Consider the following 18,889-nt stretch of genomic DNA (forward strand, 5'->3'; position numbering starts at 1 on the left):
ATACTTAGAGTAAATTATAATTTTGAATTTAGGTAATGAATTATTCCCTGATTAAGAAATCTAATTTGAAATGATTAAAAATAACTTGAAGCAATTTAGAAAAATTTTAGTTGACTAATTTATACACGGAAAGAAATTTTCTTTAAGGATTACCGTTAAATTAGCTGTAATATTGAGAAATAAGGCGGCCCTTAATTTATTGGCATTTTTAAAATAAAAATTACGAAAAAATTCATTCATGGAAAATCTAATGAAATTTACTGCAGACTACGGTAAAATTTATTGAAGAAAAGTTGAACATTATCTCACTTACCGACAAATGATGAGGCTGTTTCATGATTACCGTGAAGTTAACAGTAACTTTTGAAGAAAATTTCTTTCAGTGTAGATATATATTTTGCATGGATTGAAATGAAAATAAAGTTAGCCGACATCTAAAATTTTTTATGATTTTTTTTATCAAAGAATTATTACAAAAAAATAAAAAAATTTTTTTTTATTTGTTAAAAATTTCAAAAACTATAAGTGCAATTTTTTAAAAATATTTTTTAGTTAAAATTTAATAAATTAAGCAAAATAAAAAAATCTAAAATGTCGGCTAACTTTATTATTATGGATTGAATCATTTCTTTATCAGGTTAATATAATTTCCAAAAATTAAGTTAGAATAAAAACTTATTCTTAAAAGTGAAAAACTAAAAAGAAATATTACTATTTATGATGGATAGTGGCTAATAATTGATTTGCTTATTATTGACTGTCCTAAAAAATATTTTTATTTTTCATTCGACTCAGTAACCATCGCAAAATAATAACTCTATAAATTGAATGAAAATCGCCTGTGAGAGGACAATAATTTGAGGTATTGGGATACTACGTTGTCAGAGAACCATGATAAACTTTAAAACAGTACAAAAACCATTAAATAAACTTGCTGAAGTAAATTAAACTAAAAATAAAATTGAAAAAACAAAAATTTTTCACAATTTGAAATAAACGTTTTTAAGTACGTAAGAGTGATAATGTCAGGAGAGTTAAAGTTTGATCGCTTTTTAAAGTCAAATTCAACGTAGTTTTCCATGATAACATTTCGAATTAGTAAACGTAATTTTTTCATTATTAATAATATAAAGAAAATAAAGTTGCTCATTGCAACAGTATGTTAAATATTTATTATTCAGGGAAAATTTTCAATTTTGGTATGATGTTATTTTTATGTGATTACTATAAGGCAAGCGTACGTCCGAACACAATCTAGTTGTCTTCCCCAATTAATAGCGCAAACTACCTCCGCTTAACTTGATATTGAATTACGATACGACTCTTTCAGAAAAAAGTTGACTTTAAAAAGGGTAAATTTTCTGTAAACTTCATACTGTAACCAGAAATTACATCATTACATTACATTAGTAGAAAAAAAAAAAAGAAAAATCATATTTCTGTACATGTAAAATGTTTGCAATCAAGAAATTAAAATTCCATTAAATTATCTATCATATTTGTAGGTTGAGATATCTATTTGCAATTATGATCGTTATTTGTATATGCTACTAATAAATGGACATTTGTCATGCATTATGTATAAAAATAAGATCATACACATTAATGTTCATGAATGTATGATGCAGTTGCTTACACAAAATTCGTTGAGAGAACAAGAAAAATAATTGAATTGAGGAGTTTATCTGGTTAAAAAGTGATTGTTTATTCAACGCAATATTTTTTTATAAATTAAAAATTAACCTTAATCATTCTTAACGCTATTTAATATTATAATATTTAAATTAAGGGGGTATTCTGGTCTAGAAGCATGAAATTTCAGATAATTTTTAAAGTCCCGTAAAAAAAGGCAATCAATAATTTCACCATCCATTTTTTTATAAATTATTTATTAACATTATAAGAATACAAAAAAAAATTAAATGAATAAAAAAAGTTGAAAATTCAAAAAATTAGTAGCTGATGAAGTGGGAGGGTCTCAAAAAATTGGCACGTGACTATACCCACGATTTCAACCTTCCTAGCAATCAGAAAAAAAAATAAAAAAGATTATTAATTTAGAGTAATGTTGCTATGGTTGGAACTACGGAAAAGTTAAAAAAAAATTTTTTTCACAAAATGGCGACTGCCTGAAAAAAAAAACATTTTTTTTACCACTTTTTTTGACTTTTTCGAATTTTTTTAAAATAGTAAAAATTGAAATTTGGGGATGACCGTGGTTCCAACTATAGCGACATTACTTTAGATTAATAATCTTTTTTATTTTTTTGTTTCTGATTGCTAGGAGGATTGGAATCGTGGGTATCGTCATGTGCCAATTTTTTGAGACCCCTTAACTTCATCAGCTGCTAATTTTTTGAATTTTCAACTTTTTTTATTTTTTTCTGTATTCTTATAAAGTTAATAAATAATTTATAAAAAAATGTATAGTAAAAATATTGATTGCCTTTTTTTTACCACACTTCAAAAATTACCTAAAATTTTATGCTTGTAGACCAAAATACCCCCTTAATAATTTCTTAAGAAAAAATTAAGTTTTCTGACAGTTATATATTTTTGAAATTTATAACTTAAAACTTAAAAATTTATTGAAAAAAAAATTTTTATAAATTGTGTCTTATCAAATAACGACTGCATTAATTTGTATTTGAAGTTATCATTTTTTGTAATTACGCGTTGATGTTTACTGATCATTTCTAGGTTAGGACTTTTTCCAAAAATTGAAATGTATAATTTCGAGTTACGTCAGAAAATTCTTAAAGTATAAAATTTAGTTGAATTTTTTCAAAGCAAAAATTGTAAATTAAAAGAAAAAATGTTGAAAAATTAAAAAAGCGCTTTAAATTAAAACCATGCCAAAGTTGAACTTCCAAAAATATGTTAAGTTGTGACGACTACTACTAATACTTAAAAAAAAAATTTAGCCACAATTAATTTATTTATTTTTTAGGAAACATGTAAATTTTTACTTATAATTTAACCTTTAATTCTTTGTATATTTTTATGATAAAAAAGAAAAATTGATAAATCATGATGATCCAATTGAAGACAAGCGGATCATCCGTCCGACACAATGTTTAAGTATTCATGTGTTATACGAATGTGGTGCAACTGATACATATTTTTTCATGTGATAATAATTTCTTACAGAATTAGCTTAGTTTTAATCTGTGATTTATTGATGCTCCATTATCCCGTGTATTTATTATATCATACATAATCACTTTAATCATAGACTTAAAGTGGATTACGTATTTTACCTTATAAATTGCGTTATGAAACTGTATCTAGCTATTAAATTAAGCAAAATTCATTATTATTTGTCATTAAAAGCTGTATTATATTGAGTTTAATAATAGCAGTTATAAGTAATTAATTTTTTTTTCACGTACGAGTATCATTAAAATTTTTGTATCGTCTTGTAATTTTTATAAACAACACAGATCAATTGTACGAGTATGTATGCAAAATTTCGAAGAAATTGAGTTATAATCTGAATGAATGTAAAGTAAAATTGAAATAATTCTAACGAATTATTGGGAAGGCACCAATCGCCGAAATAATTACTTTTAATTGTATTACATTGATGGTAAATTTATTTGTAAAAACCATAAAAGGATGTAAAAATTGCAAAAAGCAACGGATTGATTCTGAGAAACTGAAGATAAGCTGTAATAATTTTTAACGCAAAAGCTTGTAAGCTTTCTGATATGATTGAAAATTTTATTTTAAGATAAAATGTACGTCCTTCGTTTAAGCCAAAATTGTAACATAAATAATGAAAAGGAGAGATGAACGGAAAAAATTCCAGTAGAAATAAAGCTATGACTAACTGGAAAGAGACTGTTAAAAATGTGTATAAAGTTGTTTGGGACGATTAATGAATTTAAATTAATATTATATTTTTATATTTTTAAAGTATAGTCCATTGTGTTTATAGATTAATACATTGATAATGAATTACTAATTAATTATCTAGTGATTTTGTATTATTTGATGTATCGAGTTTAAGCTACCAGTATTATTAATTTAATCACAAATCATGATGCATATCGTCATTAAATTTCACTGCGTATACTCATTCTAATATGAATATATAAGTATATTATATATACATAGTATTCGATGAATAACGGGTTGTATGACAGATGTTTCGTGTGTTAATTTAATTCTAAGATTCATGATTCATGTTAAACATCTAGCATTTAACAACTACTGTTTAGATAAATAATAATCATACTAATCATCCTACGCTATTATATTATATAATATGATATGATAAAGACAAATGAATATTGTGTAGATACTCCCTGTACCTTAAAATTTATATGATGTAGAACAACTCCAAAAAACTTATAACTATTGATTAATTAATTACTCTGAAATTATTTAATGAAATATATAGTTTCAGGTCACTAGGGCCTACATTATACTAGTGTACCAGTAAGCATTAATTTTAAAATTTTAAGTAATTATATAGTCAAGTCCAGTACTTATATAATCTTGTATTAATTAATTACGGTAGTTATTTATGTAATGTAAGCGATTATTAAGCGGCCCGTGCAATATACTTAACAAGTTAAAATAAAAGTATTTTTGTTGTTGCGACAGACCAAAGATATTTCATTAATTTGTTAGGAATTAACAATGTACTCTCTAAAATCTCCATGATTAGTAATAATAATAAAATATTTAATAAATGTCTATGAAATAATTCCATTGTTTTTATTATGAATTATTATTGTTTTCAGCTTACTAGTTACCAAGTATGGATAGAGTTACATTGAATCAATACTAGGGAAGATAAGGAATTTTCATTCATAGTTCTTGACCAACATATAACTAGACAAGATCACGATGACATGAAAAACTCTTAAATGATGAAGATAAATGATAGTCGTGAAAAATAAAAATTATAATGTTACATTCCCAAATTTTGGGTAACTAATTTTAAATAATTTAAGTCCAAGTTTTGACCTCATTAGGAAGTCGATAGACTCCAGGTGGATCGTGTCACTGATTCCTCCGCGAAATAGCTTTTTCAATTTATAATTTTTTAAGAATACTTTAAATTTACCTGCTCCCAGGTAGGTAATGGACAGGAAGCCTGAACGCTGGCTAGCGCTCCAGGTAAAGAAACCAGGGTGGAACGCTGATAAGCGCTCTCAACCCTGGGTTGAGGTTTTAATGAGTTTCCATATTAATCGATTGACAATTAAATATAGATTTATTAATAAGGAATAAGCAGGTTCAGCCTCGGGCCAGCAGAGATTGCTCCTCTGCTAAGTCCTCGGATTGACTGCTCCAGAAGAAGTCTGTATACAGAATGTATATGGAATAATAATTACAAAGAGTTTATATAATGAGTTTTTAGTGACGTTGCATCTCAGGTTACCCACAGTAAAAAATATTGTGTTTTTGTGTCGAAAACGGTTTGTGTTAAAAATTGTAGTGTGTTAAAATAACACAAAGTTTGTGTCACTTTATTTTGTAACATAAAAAATGTGTTATACACTCTTCATTAACACATTTTGTATGTTACTGTGGAATTAACACAAAGTTTGTGTCAAAATCTCCACTAATGTAACATTAACTTTGTGTTAACAGCGCGTCGGTTCTTTACTTTACGCGGCAACCGTTTTCACAAAGTGAGCGTCATTGGTATATCTATTTTGTTGATATTTCGAGTGTTAATAATAGAGTTAATTAATTTAAAATTTAACAATAAAGTGAGTTTATAATACGAACACAAAAATTGATGTAATCAACGGTGAGTTATTATTTATTTATTATTGAAATTTCTGAATACTGTAGATAACCTTTCTTTCTTCTAATATAACCTTAAAATTTGTTTTTATAAAATAAAGTACTCTTAATAGCAGATATTAAAAAAATATTTTCTGTAAAATTTATGTCCCAATATAAAGTTCCCAACTTTTAGTATAAAAGACACAACTCTTTTACGGTTGGTGTCACTTAAAAGACCTTGATCATGGTATTCTTTTATTAAATCAAATCCATGTGGACTATTAAGAATTAATTTTTCCAATTTCTGTTAAAAAAATTAGAAGTTTAGTATATACAAATAACTATTTTTTTTATAGAAAAAAATCAGAAACTTTAAAATAAATATTTAAAAAAATTATAAAAATGTATTAGATAATTTACCTTCTTGGTAAGAACTCTAAGTAGTTGATCGGATTCTAGTTTAGGTTTTTTAGCAGGGATGCTTTGAAATTCTTCTCCAATTAAGTTACTGTCGTTACTTGAAGATGTACCAGCAATTTCGACCACTGAAAACGAATGAGGTGTTATTGGCAATTCGAATTCAACAGCTTCATCTAGTACATTGAAATTTGTCAATGAATAATTTCATGTGGGATATGTTTAATTAAAAAGTAAATTTGAATAAACTTACTTCCCTGAATTTGAGTGTTAGCACTGTTTAGCTGCTAAACTGATATATATACGAATTTATATAAGAGTTGTGCCTTCGGGCTTTGTCGCTCTATTTCGAGTCTTTTCGCTCTAAATCGGGAGTAATCGGATTGCTCATGGCTGCTGCTCATGCGCGCCTCGGGTAAGCGGGAGAGAACCCGGCCGCGTGGTCGGTCGTAGTCAGTTGTGCTTGGACATTTGTACTAGTACGATTACCCTTTGTCAAAGATTCTCTAAAAACCACTATCAGTACTTCCATCTTCTTTAAACGCATTAAATATTCAATAAGTGGAAAAATTAATTAACTTCATTGATAAATTAACAAATAGGATCAATTAAAGTCGAGTCATTAGTCAGTGGGTTATTTCAAATAATAGATTACAGTAGATTCAACTGATGTGACGCCACGCGGCCGTTATACGCGCCATTGTTAACAAGAATTGCATCAGCCACGCGGCTTTAGTCAATGTTTTACTTATACAATATCACATTAATTAACATCTGCATTTATTGATAAATTCACTTATTACGATCATTGCGATCAAAATTACTAATAAGATCGATTTAATATCGACTTATTCAGCTAGTTCCCACACTAGCAAAATAAATCAATTAACTAGTTCCCACACTAGTAATATATTTATCAATTGGCTAGTATTGCACTAACAATCGATCTTAACTAGCTCCTACGTTAGCAAAAATCATTTCCTAATTCTTACATTAGTTATTTTCTATCAAGGCGGTTGAGCTCACCCTTATTGCGCACCACGCCGCAATTTTACACACATACACGCATACACATTCTTACTTGTACACCTTTTCGAGGAGGTTTTTTCCTAGCACCACTAGGTTTTCCTCCTCTGGGGACAAATAAATCGAATTTATTCTGTTCCCCAAAAAAATTACGCATTTTTATTCATAAACCTAACCTCAAATTATTTATTTAAAATTAATTACGAGAAGTATCCTAATTGGGTAGTTTTCGACAAAACAAGCACATTTAATTTTCAAAATCATACTGTTAGGACTGGCAAGAACGTCGTCGACGAGATTATATCTAGTCTAGCGTCGTTTGAATCGACAAAGAAAAAATCCAAATTATTCAAGTTCGAGAATACCTCGTGAGCTGCAATGAACAATAACTTTATAATAATAGACAATTAAAATTTGAAATTTGAAAGTTTCTGAAAATGAAGATTAACCTTTTAAAACAAAGTCGTTAAACGTAACAGGCAAATTTAGTTTGGCCCAAAATTTAGTACTATTCCACTTCAGAATAAACATGACAGTCACTTTTTGATTTCGATTTACATCAAATTTTTTAATGTTAGATGAATTACCACTCATCTAAAAAAAAATAAAACTTACGTAAAAATAAATTAAAATATTGTATACTTGGTATAAAAAAAAAAATTTTTAATAAAAAAAATCAATAACTAGCAGTTAAAAAATTCAGAAATTTTAATTTATAATAATCATAAATTTTACAGAAAATATTTTTTTAATATCTGCTATTAAGAGTACTTTATTTTATAAAAACAAATTTTAAGGTTATATTAGAAGAAAGAAAGGTTATCTACAGTATTCAGAAATTTCAATAATAAATAAATAATAACTCACCGTTGATTACATCAATTTTTGTGTTCGTATTATAAACTCACTTTATTGTTAAATTTTAAATTAATTAACTCTATTATTAACACTCGAAATATCAACAAAATAGATATACCAATGACGCTCACTTTGTGAAAACGGTTGCCGCGTAAAGTAAAGAACCGACGCGCTGTTAACACAAAGTTAATGTTACATTGGTGGAGATTTTGACACAAACTTTGTGTTAATTCCACAGTAACATACAAAATGTGTTAATGAAGAGTGTATAACACATTTTTTATTTTACAAAATAAAGTGACACAAACTTTGTGTTATTTTAACACACTACAATTTTTAACACAAACCGTTTTCGACACAAAAACACAATATTTTTTACTGTGTAATGAAGATCACTCTATTATTATAACTAATTATTTCTTATAATCTAATGTGAAAATATAATAAATATCATTAAATAATAAAGACAATTTTATTTTTTACTTTGCTGCTTCATTTCTAAAACCTATACGTTTTATATGTTTTTTGATTTAATTATTTAAAATTTTTCCTACAATTATTTACATTCGGTAACTGTTGATGTTTCATTAAAATCTAGATAATAAAAAAAAAAAAAAAAATTTTTTTTCAATAAATATTATTTACTGCAGTTGAGGAAATAAAAAAAAAATTATTTTATAAGTGTGAAACAGTTGATTAGAATAAATAAAATTATTTAACATTTATTTTGTGTTAAGATTGACACTTTAAAAGTGTAAGATTCTTTGCGCCCTCTTGTGGTGATATTTCAACACAATCTTTGTGTTAAAAAGGAGTAACACAAAGTTTGTGTCGAAATTTCAACACAAATTTCGTGTCAACCGTTTTTAACACACAAACTGTGTTGATTTTACACAATATTTTTTACTGTGCCCTATGAGAACATCATCGCAGTCCAAATCTCACAACGTAGACTGTTTAGTCTACTGAGCTGCGTTGACGTTCGAGAAATCTCTTATCTCGAGGTATTTCCGTTACGAAATACCTCGATTAATAATGAATTAATTTAAATGATAATTTATTATTTTTAAATAAATTTAAAATTTGCCAGAATGTAACAATAACTTTTAATGTTTGTATTAATAATTGTTTTTTTTTTTTTTTTGGGCTCCTGAGCTACATCGATCGGCAATTTACTGTACGTTACCTTCATTATCCCACATTATCGCACTTTTACTCATGCTTGTCTCGTGAGTAAAATTTTTTTCTATTAAAATACGAAACTCTTTAAGAGAATAATTATTTTAATCTATACTAATAAATGGAGAGCCGGTTTTTTTGTTCGATTATACTGCGAAAACTACTGAACCGATTGGAATAATACTCATACCATAAGATGCAGCGTGTTTCAGAGAAGGTTTTAGTATATTATATGTTGGTAATTACTTATCCGAAACCTATATTTTTTTGACTAAGAAATAATGACTTTTTATTGTAACTAAATTTATTCTATTCGATTTTCTATTGTTTAAAATACATTTTTTAATTCTATAGGTAATGTTTATATACTAGGCAGATTTATTCACTTATGAGACCTGCAATTTCTTTAACTGAAACTTTCAATGCTCATTACAAATTTTTTTTTTTCATATTAATTATTATTTATTTTTGTAAGAAAGACACGGGAATATTATAATAATTGCTCACTGAAAGTTACAATGAATATTAGTAAGAATATTAGTATAAAAGAAAAAAAAAAAAAAAAATCGCGTGAATAATATAAAAATTTCAAATGAATTTTCATGAAATAAAATTAGTTTGTCATCAGCTTTCCGAGATTTGTCAGTATTTTTTCTTTAAATTAAACGGATTATCACCTTGTTCAATCGACACCTTCAAAATAATTTGTGGAAAACGAGAAGTTGAAAATAGCAATAATAAATGCTGTTTTTCACAAATCGGAAAATTTTTTAACTTTCTTTTAATTGCTGTTACTGCAGTGTACAATATTTGGAATATTTTTTATTTTCTGCCAACCCAATCTGATTTCGCGCAGCTGAAGATATTTGTTGTACCTATGGCGGCTTTTGCATACTCAAGTATCATTTTAATCGAGTTAGCTTATACAATACGAGGAAAATTGCTGATTAATTTCATCGATCGACTACGAATTGTGGATCAAAATTTAGATACTTGTGCGGATTATGACGCCGGATGTGATTATACTAATGATTTGATATTTTTTGTGAACTTTGTATTTGCAAGTATTCTAGCCATGCTGTTCCTATTTCTCGAAATAGAATTACATGTTAAGATCTTCATATGTTTACCGATTTTTTTAATAACTTGGCCACTGGTTCATTTCACAATGTTTATAAATATTGTGAAATTACGATTGGAGGGTATTAATTGTACACTTTCGAAATTGGGCACTAGCAAGAGCAAATTATTGCGATCTCGAGTTAGTTCTGAACGATATCGCTTGCATAAAACGTGCGTATCCCATGTAGGAGTCCCCAGAGTTGAACGACGGGGCCAAGCTTGCGCCAACACTGGGACGCCAGGCTTGGCGTCCTAGACTTGGGCCAAGACTGGGCAACTCAGCCTTGGCCGTTCCTTTGGTAAACCAGACTTGGGCCAAGGCTGGGTTAACTAGCCTCAGCCGTCCAATGGCATGTCAGTCTTGGCCCAAGACTGGCTCACCTAACTCTGGCTATTTGATGGTACACCAGACTTGGGCCAAGGCTGGGTTAACTAGCCTCGGCCGTCCAATGGCGCGCCAGGCTTGGGCCAAGACTGGCTCACCAAGCTCTGGCTATTTGATGGCACGCTAGACTTGGGCCAAGGATGGGTAACCTAGTCTTGGCCATTCAATGTAAAATCCAAAGTTAAATAATCATTAAGTAATATAATTTTTAACAATAAATATTTTTTGTTTAACGAATATTTGTTAGCAAATGCTAACAAATTGAAAATTTATTATTTATTCAAAATAATTGCATATCGTCAAAATTGATATAGTCTTAAAAAATTAAAATATAATAATTTACGGTTGAATGTTTAATATTGATGATTTTAAACATTAAAATTTATAATAATATATTAAAAATGTAGAGAACGATTTACAAAGTCTAAAGTAACAACTTGACTCTTGCATTTTTTTTACCTTATAAACATTTGTAAAAAATAGTTCATTTTCATCAAAACACAATATTAAATAACATAAATTATATAAATAATAAACCGTCACACTTCGTCACCTTATAGATTTAGTTTATGAGAATCATGAGATGTATTTTAACATATCCGTCGTACGGTGTAGGGGTTAGTTATCGGTCTGGCAAGCGCGCGGCTCGGGTTCGAATCTCGGTTAGGACGGTTGCGAATTTCACTTTATTTCTTTAACTTGCGAAAATTAGGTTTAAATTAAGAGTTAAGCGGCCTGAACTTGCGTTAGCTCTACATCAGAAATAAAATTAAATACATTTTTTAAAATTACCTATGGCTGAGCCTTGGCAACTAAACTTGGCCCAGCCATGGCAACCAAGCTTAGCCCAGTCATGACAACCAACCGTGGCCCCATGTTATCAGTCCAGACTTCCACCAAGGCTGAGCCAACACTGGTTTACAAGCTTTGGCCAGAGTTTAACAGAGTTGGGCCAAGCCTGGGGCAAGCCTGGGCCCGTTGTTCTTTCCTATATGAGATATGTTGAAATTTGTAAAGTCTGTGATGATATAGCAAGTTTTTATGGATTTCCTCTTTTGATCGTCATTCTTATCGTCTCCGTTAGATTTATACGTTTGATTTTTACAGTCATTTTAAACGTCATATCGTCTATATATTATCCTTTGGGACATTTCTCTATAGTTTTTTTATTACAAGCCATATTTATCTCGATAGTCTTGACTACTGAAGTTACCAAAGTAATTAAACAGGTGTGTATCGACTGGTGCAAAATATATTATTTTTTTCTAACAAAATTTTCTGATTTTAGAATAAAAAAACCTTACTAGTTATAATTTTACTGCGAGATCGATTTGATATAGATGAAGAAATATTCAAGAATCTAATTAATCACATCATTTAATCGAATGTGTCGAAGTTAATATAATTTTATTACAATTGTATAAATTTTGCTGATTTAAGCTGTTGAAGTTTTCGTCCCATCTTCCGTACCTGACCGTTGAATTCACTTGTTGTGGTATTATACCACTAGATCGCTCTTTTTTGGCAATAGTAAGTTTACTTTTGGCTAATTCAAAACTTCCGATATCATTATATCTTTGATGAATTATTTATTTATTTATGTGAATTATTATATACTTTTATCTTCTTATTACTCTTATCGTGAGAACTAATTGCACCTATGATTTTTTCGAATAGTAAAATCAATAAAATTTAATTTGTTATGTTATTGAAAAAATATAGTCAATAAATAATCATTTTTTCAGGCTACTGGTACTATTATTACGTATCTGGTTGTTGCTGTTCAATTTTATATCGCTGCATCTACCAATTAATTTAAAAAGTATCATTTAAACAACAAAATTTTGTTGAAAAATAAAGTTTTAAAAGATTTTAAACCCGTAACTGGACATTATCAAGCACCGTCATAACTGACTAAGGTGAAAATTTTTTTCAAGTCTCTGATGAAAATTTTGCAAAAATACAAATTTTAGCTTCAAAATACAGAACAAAATTGTATCGAAACATTTCTAATTTGAACAATGAAGTTAAAATATCTCTTCAAACATCTAAGAAGCTTTTAGGAGAAAAAAAATGTTTTTACAAAATTATTAGAGTCACTAGTTTGGCCTAACCCTCCCCGATGTATATACATAGTATTCGACAAATAACCGGTTGTATAACAGATATTTCGCGTGTTAATTCAATTCTAAGATTCCTGATTCTTGTTAAACTTTTAGCATTTAACGACTCCTGCTTGGATAAATTATAATCATACTAATCATCCCACGCTATTATATTATATAATATGATATGATAAAGATAAATGAATATTGTGTAGATACTCCTGTACCTTAAAATTTATATGATATAGAAAAACTCCAAAAAACTTATAACTATTGATTAATTAATTACTCTGAAATTATTTAATGAAATATATAGTTTCAGGCCACTAGGGCCTACATTATATTACATTAGGGCCTTACATTATACTAGTGTACCAGTAAGCATTTATTTTAAAATTTTAAGTAATTATATAGTCAAGTCCAGTACTTATACAATCTTGTATTAATTAATTACGGTAGTTATTTATGCAATGTAAGCGATCCCCGTGCAAAAAAAAATTATAATTTATTATGAACTTAAATTTGATTTTCATAATGAAATTTATAATTAGACACAAATCTGAATTTGTTTCAAAATCAATCCAACTTAAGAATAGCGTAAAATAGTTTGGAGAAAAAATGGTATTATTATAATTTTTCAATTCTAGTATGAATTAATAATGGATTAGACTTAAATGAAAGAATTCACATTAAGGTGTAGTTCAATTTAGATACTGCAGTGAATGAATTCCGATTCTAATATTACACGAGTAATTATTATTACAAATTTTACGTTTTCATAATATTAGTATAGATTCATAACAAACTTATAATAAATTTGTTTTCAGTTACTGAGAAAGGGCTAATTTATAGGTTTTTAATCTTCTTTTTCTTTTAAATATTAATTAGATTTAATAATCATTAAAAAATAACTACTTACTTGAAATTTAGATTTAGTCCACTTACAATCGCATGAATGATTTTATAAATAATCTTAATTTATAATTGATTTATATTGACTCAATTCTTTAATTAATACAAATAAATTGATATTAAATTTATTTTTTATTTAAAAATGCATATAAATAAAACAAATTTAAGGTTATAGTTCACTTCTGAGAATAAAGTAAGTATTTAAAATCATTTTAAGTTACAGTGTCTTTATTAACATTTTATGACAAAGAAGTAAATTAATTTTAAGCCAAGTTTAATAGTTATTTAAGTTACAAAATTTACAATAGTAACTTTCACACTCTCCCTTATAATACTATGCTCTTTACATCTTATCTCAGTCTATTTCAGTTAAATTAATCGGTCTCATAATAAAAAAAGTATTAGGTTCAGTTTCATCAAAATTCTTAACAAAAAAACAAACAGTTATCAACTCATTTATGTCTATAGCTAGTTTAAGTCCTCCAGAATTTGTACACAGATCAATAATATCAATCAAAGTGTTAGAAATGATAGATTGCACTTGAGAACATTTGCTGATAATAGCGAAAAAATTACTATTATTACAATGAACATTACATGGAACATATTTCAAAAAGATAAACAAAAAAAATTGGAAAAAAAACTTTGAGAATCATAAATATGTTTATAAATGGTACAATTTATGTGAGTTGAGTAAGAGAACAATTGTCCAAAGCTTTTTTAAAGATCATTAAATTTACTAAAAGTAAAAATTTTTATCAATATGATAGTTCAAAACAAGGCGAAGTTTTTAAGATTAAAAAAAAAAATTGACAGTACGTGATTTATGAATGAAAAAAATTCAACAGAAAAAAAAGGTAATTAGAATTTAAATTCAAACCTCAAATTAAAAAAAATTATATCTCGGTGATTTGAACAATATTTTTATGTCTCATTGAAAAAAAAAAAAAAAATAGTTCCAAGTATCTCGTGTAAATTATCAAAAAATACTTTCGAAGGATTCTTAAAAATTCTAAAACTCATAATAAATAACATTATCTTTAATTAAATTACTTTTTTTTTTTCTATTTCTTTAGCTTTAAATTTTCCTCGAATAGTGCAACACAAAGTACCGACAATACTTTGAAATTCGCCTACACTCACTTCATGGCCTCTGCTCACGTTCGCATTAACATATTCTGAAATAAAAAAAATTAGTTAATTGATTATTATATTAATCAAGAAATTAAACCAAAAAATTTTTTTAGAAAGTATAAATTTTAACATTTTAAATGAAATAACTTCCCGATTTTTAGAAAATAATGGATTTTCATAGCGGAAAGTTAAGAAAAAATTGGCATTTCAATGTTCATGTTAATAATTACGAAAAATTGCTTCGGAAATGTCTTCGGGAATTAATTCCCTGCCTTCTTTTTGCTTCAGGGGAACCATCCGCGAAAGTTTCTCTTCTCCGAGTACCAGTCTGAATAAGCCTCGTATCATTTGACCGGCCTTTTTAGTGTTGTATTTAGTGATCATTAGCAGCCGATATTCACTAATCACGATCCCCGATCCCTCAATTAACTTGACCTATATGAAAAAACAATTATTATTCACAGTTCAGTAAGAAGTGACAAAGTTATATACATCTATGATTAATTTTATGTTATCGATACCTCCTTTTTTGTGTTTACAATTTTATTTTTTTGTTTTGTATGTGCAGACGACTTCACTAGTTGTCGTTCGTTACTGCGTTTAAATTTCAAAAATTGTTTAAAGAGTTGCAAATCTGGAGTATAAAAAAAACAACCATTAACTTTGTGTTATATGTATTGTTAAAATCGGAACATTAATAAATATATATCATTATTACCCTCTGTGGAAAATTCATCATCATCTGAGTCGTCAAGTTTCAACGTTTTAGAGGACTCTGTATAAATGAATGATAAGTAATTATAAGTAAATGATCGATAATTAACTTCAAAAATAAATTTTACTAATTATCAATAAAAATCTCAAAGAGATCGTAACCAAATTTTTAAGTGGACGAATCCAGCTTGAGTACTATTAGTTGTTGCAAAAAAAATCTGTAGATAAGATTCCAGTTTTAAGGGAATCTACCAAAAAATTATTTATTGAAGAAATGTATATTTTATCGAAAGCAAAATAATAAATTATGAAAAATAAGAAGGTAAAACTTTGATAGTAACAGTAATAATTAACTTTCTTCAATAAATAAAATTCACCAATGCAGTACTATTCAAATGATTCAAAATAAATCTGCGTCACAATAAGAAAATTATGGTGTTGATATCACTAAAGACTCTGACAGTTAATAAAAAATAATACAAAAAAATTGCATACTTCCTTCTGTTGATGCTATTTTCCGTTTCCTATCTCTTGAGGCTTTCAAGCTTGAATTTTTTTTGTTTTCAGAAGAATCGAGAGAATGTATAGAGAAAATTTTTTCTCGAAGTTTTTGCTTTTTACCTTTTAGATTATCATCGTTGTTGCTTTTTTTCGTTGATTCATTGTTTGTCTTATTTGTTTCGTTCATAATTCTTACTTCTCTGGTATCATCATCTATTTTGGAAAGATTATTAACTATAAATACAAAAAAAATTTGTTATACATTTTATAATTTATTTATTAAGTCAGGTATTATATGCAACAACGGAATTATATTAAAAATTGAACATAAAAATTTTTTCCATAGCTACTTGACGATTACCTCGAGTATCATTGTCATTGTCACTAGAATCTTCAGAAGAAATTGAATAGTGGACAAGACGCGTTTGGAGTTTATTTTTTTGTAAAATTGATTCAGTATTTCTATTCTCCTTAACGAAAACTTTGCTATTTTTTATTTGAATATCTTCATAATCGCTGTCCTCATCAGTTGCGAAACTTAATGATCTGTTAGTGTTCGTCTTAGTGGATAGAGAAGGTAGTTTTTTCAGATCGTCAGTTTTATTCGTTTTGGGGTTCTTGGAGGTTGACGGTAATGGTATTTGTAAATCAGTATTAAATTTAGGTCTACTGAATAAAATTTTTTCATTATTCACAGATGAATTATGTTGTCTGTCTTTTTGGGCGGTTATATATTTTTTTTTTAAACTTGGACTCTGAAAATGAACGTCAAAAATCTCTAGAGATTTTTCAACATCTGAAAAAATTAAAATTAGCATGAAAATTTTTTGATTAATTTTTACAATAAAGATTTAAAAATAAAAATTTTATTTATGATTAGATAGTTCTTACTTTTTCTTGGTATAACTTCAGTTTCATCTAAGTCCTTGTCTTCATCACTAGATGTAAATATTGGATCACTAGCTTTCTGTTTGACGGTTAACGAAGGTAATTTGCTACAATTAGCTGTCAAATAGGATTTAGGTAAAGCAGTCTTTTCATCATTCATTAGAGGATGAACCTTTCTTCTTATTTGGAATTTTTCTTTGTCAGTTTCGAGATTTGATGTCATTTTGCTGAAGGCCATTTTTTTATTTTCATTCACGTTAAGTTTTTTCGAAGTTTTATCATCTATAATAAATAAAATAATCATAAAATTTTTTCGATTTATCTTGATATAAATAACTCAAAATAAATTTACCATCTTGATCAACTATCGTTTTTTCAGAGTCATTCTCTTCATCACTAGATTTTATTATGAGATCTTTAGAATGTGATTAGACGGTCAAGGAAGATACCTTCCCAAAATTTGTTTTAAAATATGATCTGGAGGATGGAAATTTTTCACGATTTATTGGGTGACTAACATTTCTATTTGTATCAAGTTTTTCCTCTTTTTCGTCGAGACTTAGTCTGACCTTATAAGCACGTTTTTCGTTTTGATTGGTGTCAACTATCTCTAAAGATTTTTCATGACCAGAAAAAAATGAAGTTATTTTAAGAATTTTGAAATAAAGAGTGAAAATTATAAAATGAACCTACTATCTCTCATCCAATAGTTATTGTTTTTTTTTGGTGAAGCTCTCGCTTCATCAGAATCACTGTTGTCATCACTTGAAGAAATTATTGGACTGCTAGCTCTTCGTTTGCCGGTTAATGAAGACATTTTACGGAAATTAGCTCCAAAATAAGATCTAGAAACTCGATTCTGGTCAAGATTCATTGGCTGATCAACGTTTCTACCTATTTGAATTCTTCCAGTTTCTTCTACGTAACTTGGTTTTACATTGGCTATAATTTCTTCATTCTCACTGACATTAGCCATCGCTGAGAATTCGTCATAGTCTGAAAAAATATTGACACGATAAGACTTTTTCAGTTTATTTCATAGTATAAGAAATTATTAATAAATCTACCATTTTGCGTCTGATTTTTATATTCTTTCCTTGGCACAACTCTTACTTTATCAGTTTCATTATCTTCATCACTTGAAGTGATTATTAAACCAATAGTCCGCCGTTTACCGGATGGTGTAGATGGTTTTTCAGCATCAACGTCAAAAATAGATTTAGCCGATATAATTTCTTCATCGTTCGCCTTTGGATTAACATTTCTGCCTGTTTTGATTCGTTTCATTTTTTTACGTTCTTTGTCAACTCTTTGCTTAATTTTATTTAAAATAATTTTTCCAGTTTCATCTACATCAACCATTTCTAAATATTCTTTGTCATCTTAAAACAATAATTTAATTATAATTTGTCAATCAACAATAGAGAATAAAAAATATAAAATTAATTTACCGTCTTGCAACAAAATTTTTAATGCCATACTCTTGTTATTTTTTCGGACCGTGAGCTTTCCACCTTTTTTTGCGTGTTTAATGGAATTCGTTTTAATTACGGAGTGTGTTTTCAAATCTTCCCAAAATACGAGAGAAAACATATTTTCTGTCATTTTTCGTGACATTTTGATTTGAAGTTTGAGAAGTTTGTCAGTAATAGCAACGATAAACATATGAATTAATTTATGTTAATAAATGAAATTCGAATAAAGTAAACAAAAGGTTGTTAATGTCAAATTAGAGAACAACAGATTTATTAAATTAATCTATAAACAATGATTTAATGACGGTGAAAAATATTAAATATAATACATAAAGGAATTTTGAAACTATTCAACTCCTTTCTATCATATTCTTTTTGAGAATTTTGAAAATCTTGATTATCTTTTAGAAATTTTCTATGTTTAC

The 18,889-nt window shown here is 27.8% G+C and overlaps 1 protein-coding gene and 1 long non-coding RNA gene across 3 annotated transcripts; both read right to left on the reverse strand.

Annotated features, from left to right (window-relative positions):
- Positions 1–5,208: 5,208 nt before the first annotated feature.
- LOC123259261 lies at positions 5,209–6,452 on the reverse strand. Of its 2 annotated transcripts, none has more exons than XR_006508201.1 (3): positions 6,419–6,452; positions 6,169–6,341; positions 5,209–5,315 (listed from the first exon to the last, which is right to left on the reverse strand). It is a non-coding gene; the product is annotated as an uncharacterized LOC123259261 (long non-coding RNA). The 2 variants fall into 2 exon arrangements; XR_006508200.1 differs by lacking the exon at positions 5,209–5,315 and adding an exon at positions 5,604–6,052.
- A 7,476-nt stretch (positions 6,453–13,928) lies between these two features.
- LOC123260142 (uncharacterized protein DDB_G0288805-like) lies at positions 13,929–18,606 on the reverse strand. Its single transcript, XM_044721117.1, has 8 exons — positions 18,471–18,606; positions 18,057–18,371; positions 17,683–17,985; positions 16,993–17,271; positions 16,463–16,897; positions 16,222–16,335; positions 14,806–14,930; positions 13,929–13,934 (listed from the first exon to the last, which is right to left on the reverse strand). The coding sequence occupies exons 1-8, from the start codon at positions 18,604–18,606 to the stop codon at positions 13,929–13,931; spliced, it is 1,713 nt and encodes a 570-aa protein (XP_044577052.1).
- Positions 18,607–18,889: the final 283 nt, after the last annotated feature.

The sequence above is a fragment of the Cotesia glomerata genome, linkage group LG2 (genome assembly GCF_020080835.1).
Source record: "Cotesia glomerata isolate CgM1 linkage group LG2, MPM_Cglom_v2.3, whole genome shotgun sequence".
Classification (NCBI taxonomy): Eukaryota; Metazoa; Arthropoda; class Insecta; order Hymenoptera; family Braconidae; genus Cotesia; species Cotesia glomerata.